Here is a 13,237-nt window from a genome sequence, read left to right as displayed (position 1 = left end):
CATTCTTCTGTACGTATACTTTAAGAAGTAATATTGTTATTACCCCATTTGAAGCAAACACAGTCAAGTAACAAGATCAAGTTCATGCACCTAGTCAGTAAAGAAGCCAAGATTTGAATCCAAGATGCTTATCTCCAGAGCCCATGCTCTTAGCTACTACTGCACAATATGAGTTCAGAATTACCTCTTATCATTCTTCTCTTTGTCTAGAGCACTACAGTGTGATGTTTCAGAGCAGTGATTTGTCTTCCTATACCATCTCTTTGTGGGGAGAGACACATGGCTGCCTGGTCTCACCATGCAAACCAGAAGGAAGACTGGCTACAGAGCTGACATCTGGAACAGCTCAGAGAATACTCATCTAAGTGCCCTATTCTTGGAAGCAGGCCCAATGGAGAAGGAAGGAGTCATGCTCCATTTTTGTTTCCATCCATTGTTCCCTTTACCCTTTTTAATTACAGTGATCAATATCTGAGTCTTGACAGATATAATTTTATATAAAAAAACAAAACCCACTGCCATCAAATCAATTCCAACTCATGGTGACCCCCATTGGGTTTTTGAGACAGTAAATCTTTACGGAAGTAGACTGCCCAGTCTTCCTTCCATGGAGTGGCTGGTGGGTTTAAATCACCAACCTTCTGGTTAGCAGTCAGATGCCTTAGGTATTGTGCTACCAGAGCTTCTTATGAGTTTATATAGTGAAGCAAAAGCATCATAAAAATATTCACTAATAAACTCCTTGCCTATAAAATGCTTTCCACATAAGATTAGCATCCATCCTTTCAATGTCAATTAGAAACATAAAGCTGGCAAAAAGATGAAAATTTTCATTAAGTCAATAAAAGTGATATAAGAAAGTGTTCAAATCACGCACAAAGTCACCAACTTATGATGATCTGACAGAGACATAAATTAAAATGAAAAAGAACAATTTTACAATAAGTACTTCAAAATAGAATGATTTTGCATTGAAGTATTAAAGTATTCTCAGATGCTTCTGTAAAAAAAAATATTTAAAAAAAAAAGCAAAAACATTTTATTTCACTCCATTCTTAGAATTAACTCATAGTTAGATTACCTACATTTTGTCATATTTAGAGTAGGATAAAGTAATTTTCATACTTTTTAAATTCATTAAGATAAAGTTACAAATAATGCTTTTTTCTTTTTCATTATTTACAACACAATTCTGGTTCCTATTTTATCTTCTGTAATAATTTATATACATATCTTCCTTTGTTCCTTATACTATGAGCTCCATATTCTGAGCACATAGAAGCAGTGCAATAAAAATTCATTAGATTGAATTGAAGTAAAATCAACAGGAGACATATCACACCACAAGGCCTTAATGTCTAACACTGAAGTTATCAGTTAACACCTTAGCAGGTATTGAATTAGAGACAGATAATGCCACAAATGAGAGAAAGAATAGATGTTTGCAAGAATGGGGTCTGGGACCAACATAAAGGGAATTTCAGCCAGTGAAAGGAAGAATAAAGCCAAGGAAAGGCAAAGCTTCTTCATTTCAACTGTTATCCAGGGTGCACCTCTGCTATGACATTCAAAGTCATCTACGTGCCAAGGCCTGTCATGACTGCTCCTGCCAAATCAAACCTACAGCATCCCACAGAGAGCCACGGCACTTTTGAAAGACTTCTAGTTAAGCTTGCCCATTCCATAATTACAGCTACTACACTCACTGGGTACCAAACACTATGCTAAGTGCTGTCCATTCTACCTCCAAAGTATTTGTGCATTCTAATTTTGTTTTCCTTACACCTTGGGATTAAACATTTTGTGGGGGAAGGGTAGTAGACAAGAAAATAATAGATGGGAGAAGGTGAAAGTAAAGAAGTGTTTTCTTGTGTCCTGTTTACTATTCTGGAGGTGTCACCTTAGAGGAAAGCCCACAGCAAAACAGAATGGCTACTTTAGAGTGAAAATGGTGATACAGAATGCTTAGAAATGGAAAAGGATAGAGCTGGTGCTTCAGAATCTCCTTCAGCTCCCAGGTAGGAAGGAAGCAATCCAGAAATTCTGACTTGCTCTGTGAAGGAGCACAGAAGTAACCAAGGTCTGCAGGGAAGACTACATTTAGCCAGGAGTGGGATGGGAATTGCAGCAAGCCTTTATGGTCTGCATAGGTAGAAAGTGGTAATACTGAACAAGATGAGATGATCACATCACCTGAGAACAGTGCCCTTACTAAAAGAACACACTACAAGTTTAACCAGCCATGGACTTTAACACAGGCATCTGGAGCAACACAACCAATGCAACCACTGCCATGGAGTCAGATCTGAGTCACAGCGACACCTCCTGGGGTTTCCAAGGCAGTATCACTATGGAAATATATTGCCCAACCTTCCTTCTGAGGAGTGGCTGGTGAGTACCCAGTAAAGAGCAAAAGGACCTCTGTGAGTATAAAATCCTTTCCCCTATTTCCCCAAGGGCAAATCAGCTTTCCACTACATCCAGATATCATATTAAAACCAGTTAAATCCATTACCATCAAGTCAATTCCAACTCATGGTGATTCCGCTTTCTATATAACTGTAGGACATAATGTTCCCTTTTCTTCTAGTTCCCAGTAACATGTCCCTCACTTCCATCTGAGCCCTCACTGGCAACACCTTTAATGTCCATATTTCTACCAGCTGTCTGCTGATGACAAGTTTTATATTCTCCAAGGTGATTTGGGCTTTGCCTACAATGCTCTTTGTTCTGGTTACCTAGTGCCATTCTGACAAGAATATACCACAAATGTAATGGCTTTAACAAACAAGAGTTTATTCCCTTACAGTTCAGGAGGCTAGAAGTCCAAGTTCAAAGTGCCAGCTTCTTGGGGCAGTGTGAAAGCCCCTCGACCTTGGGCTTCAGCTCAGCCTCTTGCTCCCAGCCCACTGAAGCTAGAGGCATCTCTTCATTCAGGCAGCTACTGGTCACTGAGGCTAAAAAGCCCAAGGTCAACAAATAACATGGGACAGTCCTGATGTTACCAACCCACATGGCAGGCCATTAATTCAAGTCCATTGAAAGTTCCAAGGTTGGCAGAGCATGGCAGGCTGCTGAAAAATGACATGGCTACATGCAGGGTTCAAGCATGCCATAAGCTAGAGACCATTTCCCAAGGCTTCTCCCTATATACAGGAAGCAGACCACATCCTTAAGGCAGCTACTAAGCTGCTCACAGTAGATTCCACCATGGAGCTGATTACCAGTCTCATCATGGGGAATACTACATCCAGCTGCCCAGCCACTCAACCAGCCCCAGCCAAGTTGACACACAAACTGAACTACCACACTCTTCAAGTTCTTCTGAGTCCTCATTAGTAGAGTCACTAATATCCATATTTTTACTAACAACCTGTTGAAGGCAATCTAGCCTTTTCTTATCATGCTCATCAAAATTCTTCTAGCCCCTGCCCACTACTCATTTCCACATTTAGGTGTCTGTTTTAGGTATTAGTTTCCTACTGTTTCTGTGTAACAAATCACCTCAAACTTTGTTGTTGTTGTTGTTGTTGTTATTTGCCATCGAGTCAGCCCCGACTCATAGCGACCCCTCCTTGGGTTTCCGAGGCAGTATCACTACGGAAGTAGGACTGCCCAACCTTCCTTCCAAGGAGTGGCTGGTGGGTTTCAACCACCAGCCTTCTGGTTAGCAGTCAAGTGCCTTAGGCACTATGCTACCAGAGCTCCTACCTCAAACTTAGTGGCTTAAAAATATAAATTTATTATCTCACAGTTCTGGAGCTCAGAAGTTCAAAATGAGTCTGAAACAAAACTCATTGCCATCTAGTCAATTCTGACTTATAGCAACCCCCACTGGATTTCCAAGGCTGTCAATCTTTATGGAAGCAGACTGCCTCATCTTTCTTCCATGGAGCAGCTGGTAGGTTCAAACCACCAATGTTTTGGTTAACAACCAAAGGCCTTAACCACGGCGCCACCAGAGTTCCTTCAGACTGAGTCTCACTGGGCTAAAATCAAGGTGCCAGTAGGACTACATTCCTTCTGAGGGCTCTTGTTCCTTCTAAGGACTCTAGGCAAAAATCCATTTTCTTGCCTTTCCCAGATTCTAGAGAATGCCCATATCCCTTGGTTTGTGGACCATTTCCATCTGCAAAGCCATCTACAATAGCTGGTGTCATCTTTCTTACATCACAGCCTCTGACACTGATTTTTCTGCCTCCCTCTTGCACACTGAAATGAGTCTTGTGATTATGTACAGCCAACCCAGATAATCCATCTCCTTATCCTAAGGCATTTGACTGCTAACCAGCCACTCCTGGGAAGGAAGGTTGGGCAATCTACTTCCATAGTAACACTGCCTCAGAAACCCAAGGAGGAGTCACTGTGAGTCAGATCCAACTCCACGGCAGTGAGTTTGGTTTTTTTGGTATTTTGAGGTCAGTGGAATAGCAACCTTAATTCCATCTTCAGCCACAATTTCCCCTTGTCATGTAACATAACATATTCACAGGTTCCAGGAATTAGGACATGATCATCTTTGGGGATTATTATTCTACCCACCACAACATATCTTTATATAATTATAAATTTTCTATTTGCTATATTAATATGGCCTGATTCATATTGTGATGCTGGCAAAGAATAGTCCCTATACTATGGACTGCCAGAAGAACAAACAAATCATTCTTAGTAGAAATAAAACCAAAATTCTCCTTAAAAGCAAGGATGATGAGAGTTGGGTTCACTTACTTTGGACACATGATCAGGAAAGACCAATCACTAGAAAAGGACATCACACCTAATAAAGTTGTTGTTGTTATGTGCTGTCGAGTCAGATCCGACTCATACTGACCCTTCCTTGGGTTTCCGAGGCAATAACTGTGGAAGTAGAGTGCCTCCTCTTCCTTCCAAGGAGTGGCTGGTAGGTGTGAAACTCCAGCCTTCTGGTTAGCAGTCAAGTGCCTTAGGCACTACGCTACCAGAGCTCCTGCCTAATAAAGTAGAGGCACAAAAATGAGGGAATCCTCAATGAAATGGATTGACAGAAGTGCCACAACGATGCACTCAAACATACTTTGGTCCCTGCTTTCCTCATTTGCTTCATTTCATATCACAACTCTTATGTCTCCACTATTCTGGACTACTTCCAGTTTCTCAAATAGATCATGCTCATTCCAGGCTTGGGATCTTTGCACATGCCATTCCTTTGCTTGTGTTACTTTTCCTCTCCCAACCCCACAACCTTTCTTCTCCAGACTACTCTTACTTATCCTCCAGCTTTTAACTTAAATATCTCTTTTTCAATGATGGTTTCCTTGATCCTGTGACTCTCCAAATCAAAATATAGGTGTCCATTATATCCTTAATTTTTCTCCTTATCATTTGTCTAGATGGTAATTAAATTGTTAGCTGTATAATTATTTCTTTATGGTCTATTTTAAAGGCATTATAATGACAAAGATCAGTTCTAATTTTATTTGTCATATGCTACCTAACAGAATAGTAGTTGCACAAAAAAAAAAATTTTTGAATAAATGATTATGTCTCATTCAGTCCTCCTAACAACACTCATTTAATAACTGAGGGTCCTGAAGCTCAGAGAAATTAACTCCACTGTGATAATACCACTAATGAGATTCCACCTGGGTCTATGTGGTTTCCAAGCCCAATTCTTTATCCCTGTGTTAATCTACCCGATTAGGGCACCAATGGCCATTTTCCTTAAATTCATGGATGCTCAGTGACTACCACACTGAAAACAAGTAGCCATTGCCATCTCACCTTTCTTAATATAGTTACATTTGCCTAGTAAAGTCAATGACTATTTCATTCTCATTTTCAAACACTAGCATTAAGAGTAGATTTGTGTATAGTTTTTTTTCTTTTAAAATCTTTAAAAATAATTACTAAACTTAGTTTCAATTTACCAATCCTGAAAAAAAAAAAAAAAAATGTGCTTTGGATTTATCTACTTCTCTTGTAGGGATTAATGAGATTATAATATTTGTGAAAACTTCAGAAGAAATTTTATTAAACTAGCATAACATGAAATTATATGAAATGAAGTGGCGATGGGCTCAAGTATAGCAAGGATCATGGAGCTGGTGCAGGACTGAGCAGTGCATGGGGTCGCTATGAGTCAGAGACAACTCGACAGCACCTAACAACAACAACAACATGAAATTATTTACTTTGGAAGCATGGCCAAATGAGTTGTTGAAATCAAAGATCTGAAATACTAATGCTGCTAAAAAGTCCTAGGACTGTGAGTCTGAATGCTTTCATTCTTGGCTTCTAATTTATACAGGTGAAAGAACATTATTATGGTCAACATCTCAAAAAATATTTCATAGTCCTTAAAATAAGGTAGGCAAAATTCTATTTATATTTGCACTAGTTCTTGTAACTTCTGACTTTATAGCTTTTCATAGGACTTTTCACTGTCAGCATTCAGATCTTTATACACACACACACGTATACATGTATATGTAACACAATGCACTGCCATCGAGTCGGATCTGACTCATAGCGACTCTTCCTTGGGTTTCTGAGGCAGTATCACTATGGAAGTAGATTGCCCAACCTTTCTTTCGGGCAGTGGCCGGTGGGTTTGAACTGCCAGCCTTCTGGTTAACAGTCAAATGCCTTACACACAACACCACCAGAGCTAGGTATATTTTTATAACCGTAAATCAGATTATAGTAGCTAGAAAACTGTATCCAATGACTTATAATATCTTGATACAGATTCCAAACTTGCCTGGACACTTTTCTCTTTGGGAAATTATTCCCATCAGCACAAATCAAAGCCACATTTATTAATGGACAGTCTAATTTAGCATCTTATTACTTCAATTTCTTAAGCAGCTTTAAATAAACTTTCAACAACAAATCAATTTTAATGATACTATGATTGTTATTGTGATAAAAATCAAGTATGATTTTGTCATATATTTTTATTGTTTTTTATTATGTGTATGTTGAAATTAAATAATAAAGTAGTAATAAAGATTACTACTGGAGAACTCTTATGGTTCGAATACTCTTCCATGAATTTCAAACAAATCTGAAAACAAACTTATCTCACAGGTTCATATGAAATCTGAAGGCCTCTCACAGGTTTGTGTAATTTGTTACTACTCCTGCTATGACATTTTACACATGCTATAAAAATACCTGCAATACACTCAATTCACTAGAAACCAAATCTATAAAATCTTCAGAGTCTGAACGCTTTTGTCTCTCTAAAACCCATGGAATTCCAGTGAAGCAGCAGAAGTCAGAAATTACTTCCTAAAAACAGTTTTCATATTCTAATAGCAGATAAAAGACCTTTCCAAGGTAATGCTACCTTGCAGAGCTACCACAGGGCCAAAGGTTCACTTGTCATTGATTTCAGAACCCAAAGCTTAGATTAAGAGAAATTATTAGGAATAATCAATACACCAAAACAAATTAAAAAAAAAAAAAAAAAAGGAGAATAATAAATGAAGAAAAACACAGGAAGAATGCAAAAAGAAAACCAAGACCATCAAGTCTATTCCAACTCAGAGCGACCCTAAAGGACAGAGTAGACTTCCCCGTCGGGTTTCCAAGGCTATAAATCTTTACAGATACAGACTGCCTGATAGTTCTCCCACAGAGCAGATGGTGGACTTGAACCACTGACTTTTTGGTTAGCAGCCCAAAGCTTTAACCACAGCACCACCAGAGCTCATCAGAACACAGCAGGCATTAAATAATAATAATCATTGATAAACAGAAATAAAATTTTACATCCAGTCTGATGAATTACATTTGTTAGGCATTTACTCTTGTCTGAACATTGAGCTTGGTACTAACAAGGAAATAAAATCAATCAATTAAGCATGTGTATTGCTATCTAGTTAACTGTGGACCATTCAAAGAAAACATATTCCATGACCTTTGTTGTTGTTATGTGCTGTCGAGTCAAACCCGACTCATAGCGACCCCTCCTTGGGTTTCCGAGGCAGTATCACTACGGAAGTAGGATTGCCCAACCTTCCTTCCAAGGAGTGGCTGGTGGGTTTGAACTGCCAACCGTCTGGTTAGCAAGCAAGTGTCTTAGCCGCTATGCTACCAGAGCTCCTCCTTCCATGACCTTTATGGAATTGGAAAATGATGCCTAACTGTAACAGCTGGCAACTGAAATCGGAATGAACTTAATTTAAAATTAATACTAAACATTATTTTAAAAATTTACCAGCAATAGGCATTGATCCCTTGAGACTATATCCTGGTAACTTTCTAATTGTCTAGCATAAGAAAATAAAAAGTGAAGTCCTAGAAGTTTCTATTTGTTACAGCTCAGACACTTAAAAGGAAGCTAGAAAGATCACTGATAAAATTTAAAGGATTTTTTTTAAATTTTCAGGGCTCTGCATCACATTTCGTTATCAGAAGCTTTGGCTTCTGTAAAGCTTTCCAGTCACTCAAATAGGCAGTCTTGAAATAACTGTGTTTCCAGTTTACAGAGATTGAAAAAACAGAGATTAAAAAAAACAGCAGCTTAGCTCTCATGACCCTTCTAGTCAACTCCATGAAATTTTGCTGACAGTCCAGCTTTACTTCTTTTATTAGCTTTGGTAATTGTTTTTAAAGGATTTAAGATGCAAGCAGAAATAAATCTTTAAACAAACAGAATATTGTCATAAATATGTGTCATAATAATCATATTTGGTGGGCTCAAAATAATTAAAACTGCAAGTTACATTTTAATATCTTATAAGTGTGAGCTTGTTTTTCATAAATGCAATACATGTCAATTTCCTCCATTCTCAACTATAAGCTTTGGTGTTACTGTCCATGGTGACACATACTGGTGGTATCAGGCAATGACACCACTACAGAAACGCTCAAGTTTATTTTATTATGCCTCTTTCCTGGTGGCAGATTTGCTGAAGTGGTTTTATTTTGCATATCCAACTCTCTAATAACTATGAGTTGCACTTCTTTTGATGTCACAATATCAAAATCACAAAAGAAAATCTGGGTAGGGTGGAGGAAGAATGCTTTCATTGATCACATATGTTAAACCAAACTCCATTTTCCTCTTGCCATCAAAGATGATTCACCATATGTGGAACTAGTCTTTCTGTACTTGTTTAGCAACCTTTTAGAAACTCGTAACACAGTTATCTTTCCAGAAACCAAGCAATTTTCAAAAGCTTTGGTAAATCAAAGCTGAAGGCTTGATGAATTATAATTTGCTTATGACTACATAATACATTTAAATATAATTTAAAAGGTAGACATTTTTGCCTACCAAATGTCCACTGACTTCAACAAAGAAATTTTTAAGTATCTAAAGTATAAAATAGATGTGATATTATATATACTTTTAGATTAACATTGACTTGAAATTATTTTCAAAATAAATTTAAAGAGAATATTATTCCCTTTCTCTTCATTAGTGAAGAAGGAAGACTCATGATCTTTCAAGGGTAAATCCTGTCTCATATTTAGTATAATACACAGTAGATAAAAATCCTGACAGATATTAATTTTTTTCCATAAAGCTAGCTACAAAAGAAATTCCTCCCAGCAAGGCACCATTGTACTGAAACTTTCAGAAAGCAGTGTCTTAACTAAGATTAAGCTATCTTGTTTTCTACCGAAATCCATTTCACCCAAATGAGGCATTTGTGTTATAATCCATTGCTCCCCAGACTCTAAATCAACCATCTGTCACTGGAGTTTCTGTAGGGCAATTAAGGGACTATCCATTAGAACTGGCAAGAGTACAAAGTAAGAAAGGGGAGGAGGACGGAGGAGAGAGAGTCAAGTCACGTAAAAGAAAGGAAAGGTGTGTGTCTCAGACTGACCCCTCCACACCTCAGCTCAGATATTGTCATCCAGCAGGCAAAACAGAAGTTAGAGGGAGCGCAAAACCAACTCCTTCGGGGTTATTCGAGTTGAAACCGCATTGGGGACTCAGCACGTTCTTCATACCTTGAAAGAGAAAGGCTTTGGTCCCATTATGTAGCCCGGGGACCTGGCGCACTCCGGTCGAAGACTCCCCAAGTTCTAACTCTGTTAAGACGTCAATCTGCAGGGAGGGGTCCACACCAATCCCCCAAACTGGTGGGAGGTGGGAGGAGGGAAGAAAGAAAGAAAAAAGCTCTATCAAAATTCAAGCTTTTTCCTTCAGGGCAGCAAAGAACCACGTCTTCGAGACAATATTGGAAACTGACGCCAAGAGGCGACTCCCTTTCTCCGCAACCCAAAGCATTACCTGGGATCAGGAGCCAAGCTTTAAATAGCGGAGCACCCAGTCCCGTTATTTGACCTACTTTAAAAGCCCTCTCGGTGCAAAGTTCCCCCTCCGCCCTCAGACCCTGGACTAAGTAAGGGTGTGACCCACCTCGCCGTCTCCAAGCCCAACACACACACAAAAAAATCCAAACTCAAAGCTGTCCCCACGCCAAGCTTCCCACTCAAGACCTACTTCAGCTCCAGGAAGAGCTAGGCTTCTAGCTCGGACTGCTCCGGGCGGGGGCCAACCCTTTCCCCAGCCACAGCTCTGCGGCCACTCACCTGCTCCGAGACCGAAGATCAAACAGAACGTTCTCAGTAACACCCGAGACTCCATGGTGTGGATCTGCTCAGTCCATCGTCTCCCTCTTTAAAAATAAAAATAAAAACCGGAAAGCTTCTTGGAATAAAGCGGGAAAATAGGGTTTGCCTATTTTTGCTGCTGTCTTGGATTTACTGATTATGAGGATTAATATGATTTGGTAGAAGAAAAGGCGAGAACACATCAGGCGCGTGAAGAACTTAAGTCCTCCAATGCGCACATCATTCCCACACGCAGAACCGAGGCGGCGGAGCAGGCTGGGAGGGGAGCCCAGGGGGAGAGGTCGGACTCACCCCGGGGCTGCTCCGCTGGGAAATTAGCGCCAGAACAGAATAAAAGCAGCGGGTGATGCGCATGTATAGAAGAGAAGCGACCCCCAGAAAGCAAGGGAGCTCGGATGACCCTGCACCCCCACGGTCTTCCGCACTGCCCGGACCTGTTGTAAAGGCAGAGACAATGGAGAGAGCGCCCGAAGACGCGCGGAGGAGAGACTGCTCCTCGGGGGAGGGAGGGGCGAACCCTGGGAGGCGGGGAGAAGAGGAACAGGGAGGGACCGCGGAGGGCGAGGCCCGGCACTCGGTGCCCCTCTTAGGCACCGGTTACGCGCTCTCCAGGCCCTGTCTAGCGAGACCCGGAGCAGCTACAGCCTTCGATCTCCCTCTCTCTCGCTGACCCCCGGCAACGCCGACCTCCTTTCCGGATTTAAAGATCTAAATTCAAGGTGCTAAGTTGATGGGCGGTGTTTTCTCGATTTCCGCCGCGTGTCTAGAAAGGCAGCGTGAATGAGAAAAAAGACCACCCAGCCGCAGGAGGCGAGGCTAAAAAAAGGCACTCTTGCCCACCCTTCAGGCAAAGGAGGGAAACCCGTGCACAGCCGTGGAGTAAGGTTCCGGAGCCGCTCTGAGGCGCGAAGGACTCCCTCTCCCTGGCGGCAGGAGGAAGGGTTCCAAAGCACACTAGACTCCCGAGATGAGGCTGGACAAAGTAGGGAGAGACTGGCTCGGCCGCAAGGCCAGGATGTCCCGGGAGCCCTAGTAGATACATTCCCTGCCTGGGGCGGGGCGCTGGAGAGCTTCCCCGGCACAGAGAGCGCAGGGAGAACTTAGCCCGGAGCTGCTGGGCAGCTGCGGGACCTTGTGCTCCCCCTGCCAAACACAGTGCTGCTGGGACTCAATCTCCATTTCTTCGGAACACGGGACACGTACACAGCAGGAGGCAAGAGGAACACGGCCAAGGTGTCTTGCACGTGCTACACAGGACGGACATACGGATGGATAGGTGGATGAGTGGTTGGACCAACAGACAGACACAGAGAGAGAGAATGCAGAATGCGAAGACTGGGCACTGCAGAGAGAACGGCCACCCCATTGTTGACTACCCTAATGTAGGCTCTCCCAGCTCTTCACTTATACACAGGTGTTGAAGTCAGGTCAGGAGGATCATAACAATTTTGTTATCTATTTCTCAACAGGGAAAAGTGTATTCAAGATCAATGGCACAAAATATTTTTCAATATATCCCTAAAATTTTGAAGGTAAATTTTGAGTAATGGAAGCTTCCATGATTAAAAAGTAAGAGTTTCAAAAGCAATTAAAATGTGTATCTGTACAAGGATCAAATAGTTTCTTAACTCTCCATCAAAACAGGTGGGTCCTGAATTCCCCTTCTGACATTACCAAAATGCTTGAAGGTCAGAGGTTCCTGCAGAGCAATATGTACAATTGGGGGGGGCGGGCACTTTTAGTTCTATTCTTGGGAACTAGGGGGAAAATAAGAATCTGACAAGTTTTCCAAATAAGTTTTTAATTCTCTCTCCTTATCAAATTTACCATTTTAACTCCATATGTAATTATGTAAATTTGGGGAACTATTCCAATACTTTCATGTGATGAAGAATTGTGTGTGAAATGTCACAAATTTGCAAAGCTACACAAAATTAATATAGTTAATTAATACAGAGGAAATTATTAACTAGAGAATTAAAGATCATTCTATAGTAGCAATCCAAAATATTGAATTATAAGAAGTACATGCAAAAGTTACATAAAATAATTTTTTAATAATTTTACTATTTAAATAATGCTATTATTTAAAATGATATTGGAAGAGAAAATGAGAGGAAATGTAAATATACTTACATACACATATATATACGTAAAAGTTCTCCTAACGTACTTGTACTCAATCAACCCATAGATTTAAGGATATTCTCTAATCCCTCTGATTTATGCCCATGACATTCTGAAAGCTGGCAGTTACTAGGCTTTTCTCTAGTACCTGCCCAAAATACTTATGCTTCCTCCAAAAAAAGTGATATTTTGTACCCAAATTATTTATGCTAGTTATACTACTTACTGTACTTATGTGACCTAATTAAATATTATGGAAACCATTAAAATGGTTTATATATAACTAGTATAAAGCTTTGGAAACCCATGATCAAAGTGAGTCATGTATTGATGACTGTAGAGTTTCTCAATCTAGGCAGGAGTTCTCAACCTTGCACTATAGACATTTTTTGATTACATAATTCTTTGTTGTGGGGGCTGTAATCTGCATTGTAGGATTATTAGCAGCCTCTACCTACTCAATATCAGTATTTTTAGTATTCCATTTTATCTATTGCTTCTTTTAGCCACATCTCTTTGTATAGCTCTG

General features: G+C 40.4%; 1 protein-coding gene across 1 annotated transcript in view; it reads right to left on the bottom strand.

The window, feature by feature from the left end:
• The window catches only part of NELL2 (neural EGFL like 2), a 628,280-nt gene extending 616,887 nt beyond the window's left edge, over window positions 1–11,393 (bottom strand). The window contains exons 1-3 of the mRNA XM_007937919.2: window positions 11,318–11,393; window positions 10,540–10,625; window positions 9,955–10,083 (exon numbers count right to left, since the gene is read on the bottom strand). Coding sequence (XP_007936110.1) covers window positions 9,955–10,083; window positions 10,540–10,594 — 184 coding nt within the window. The 5' untranslated portion in view covers window positions 10,595–10,625; window positions 11,318–11,393. The remainder of the gene's footprint in view (window positions 1–9,954; window positions 10,084–10,539; window positions 10,626–11,317) is intronic.
• Between the last annotated feature and the right edge of the window lie 1,844 nt (window positions 11,394–13,237).

Source organism: Orycteropus afer, unplaced genomic scaffold (assembly GCF_000298275.1).
Source record: "Orycteropus afer afer isolate SDZICR_OR568_19922 unplaced genomic scaffold, OryAfe1.0 scaffold00045, whole genome shotgun sequence".
Taxonomy (NCBI): Eukaryota; Metazoa; Chordata; class Mammalia; order Tubulidentata; family Orycteropodidae; genus Orycteropus; species Orycteropus afer.
Note: the sequence above shows the minus strand (reverse complement) of the source record. Positions and strands in the feature narration are given on the sequence as shown.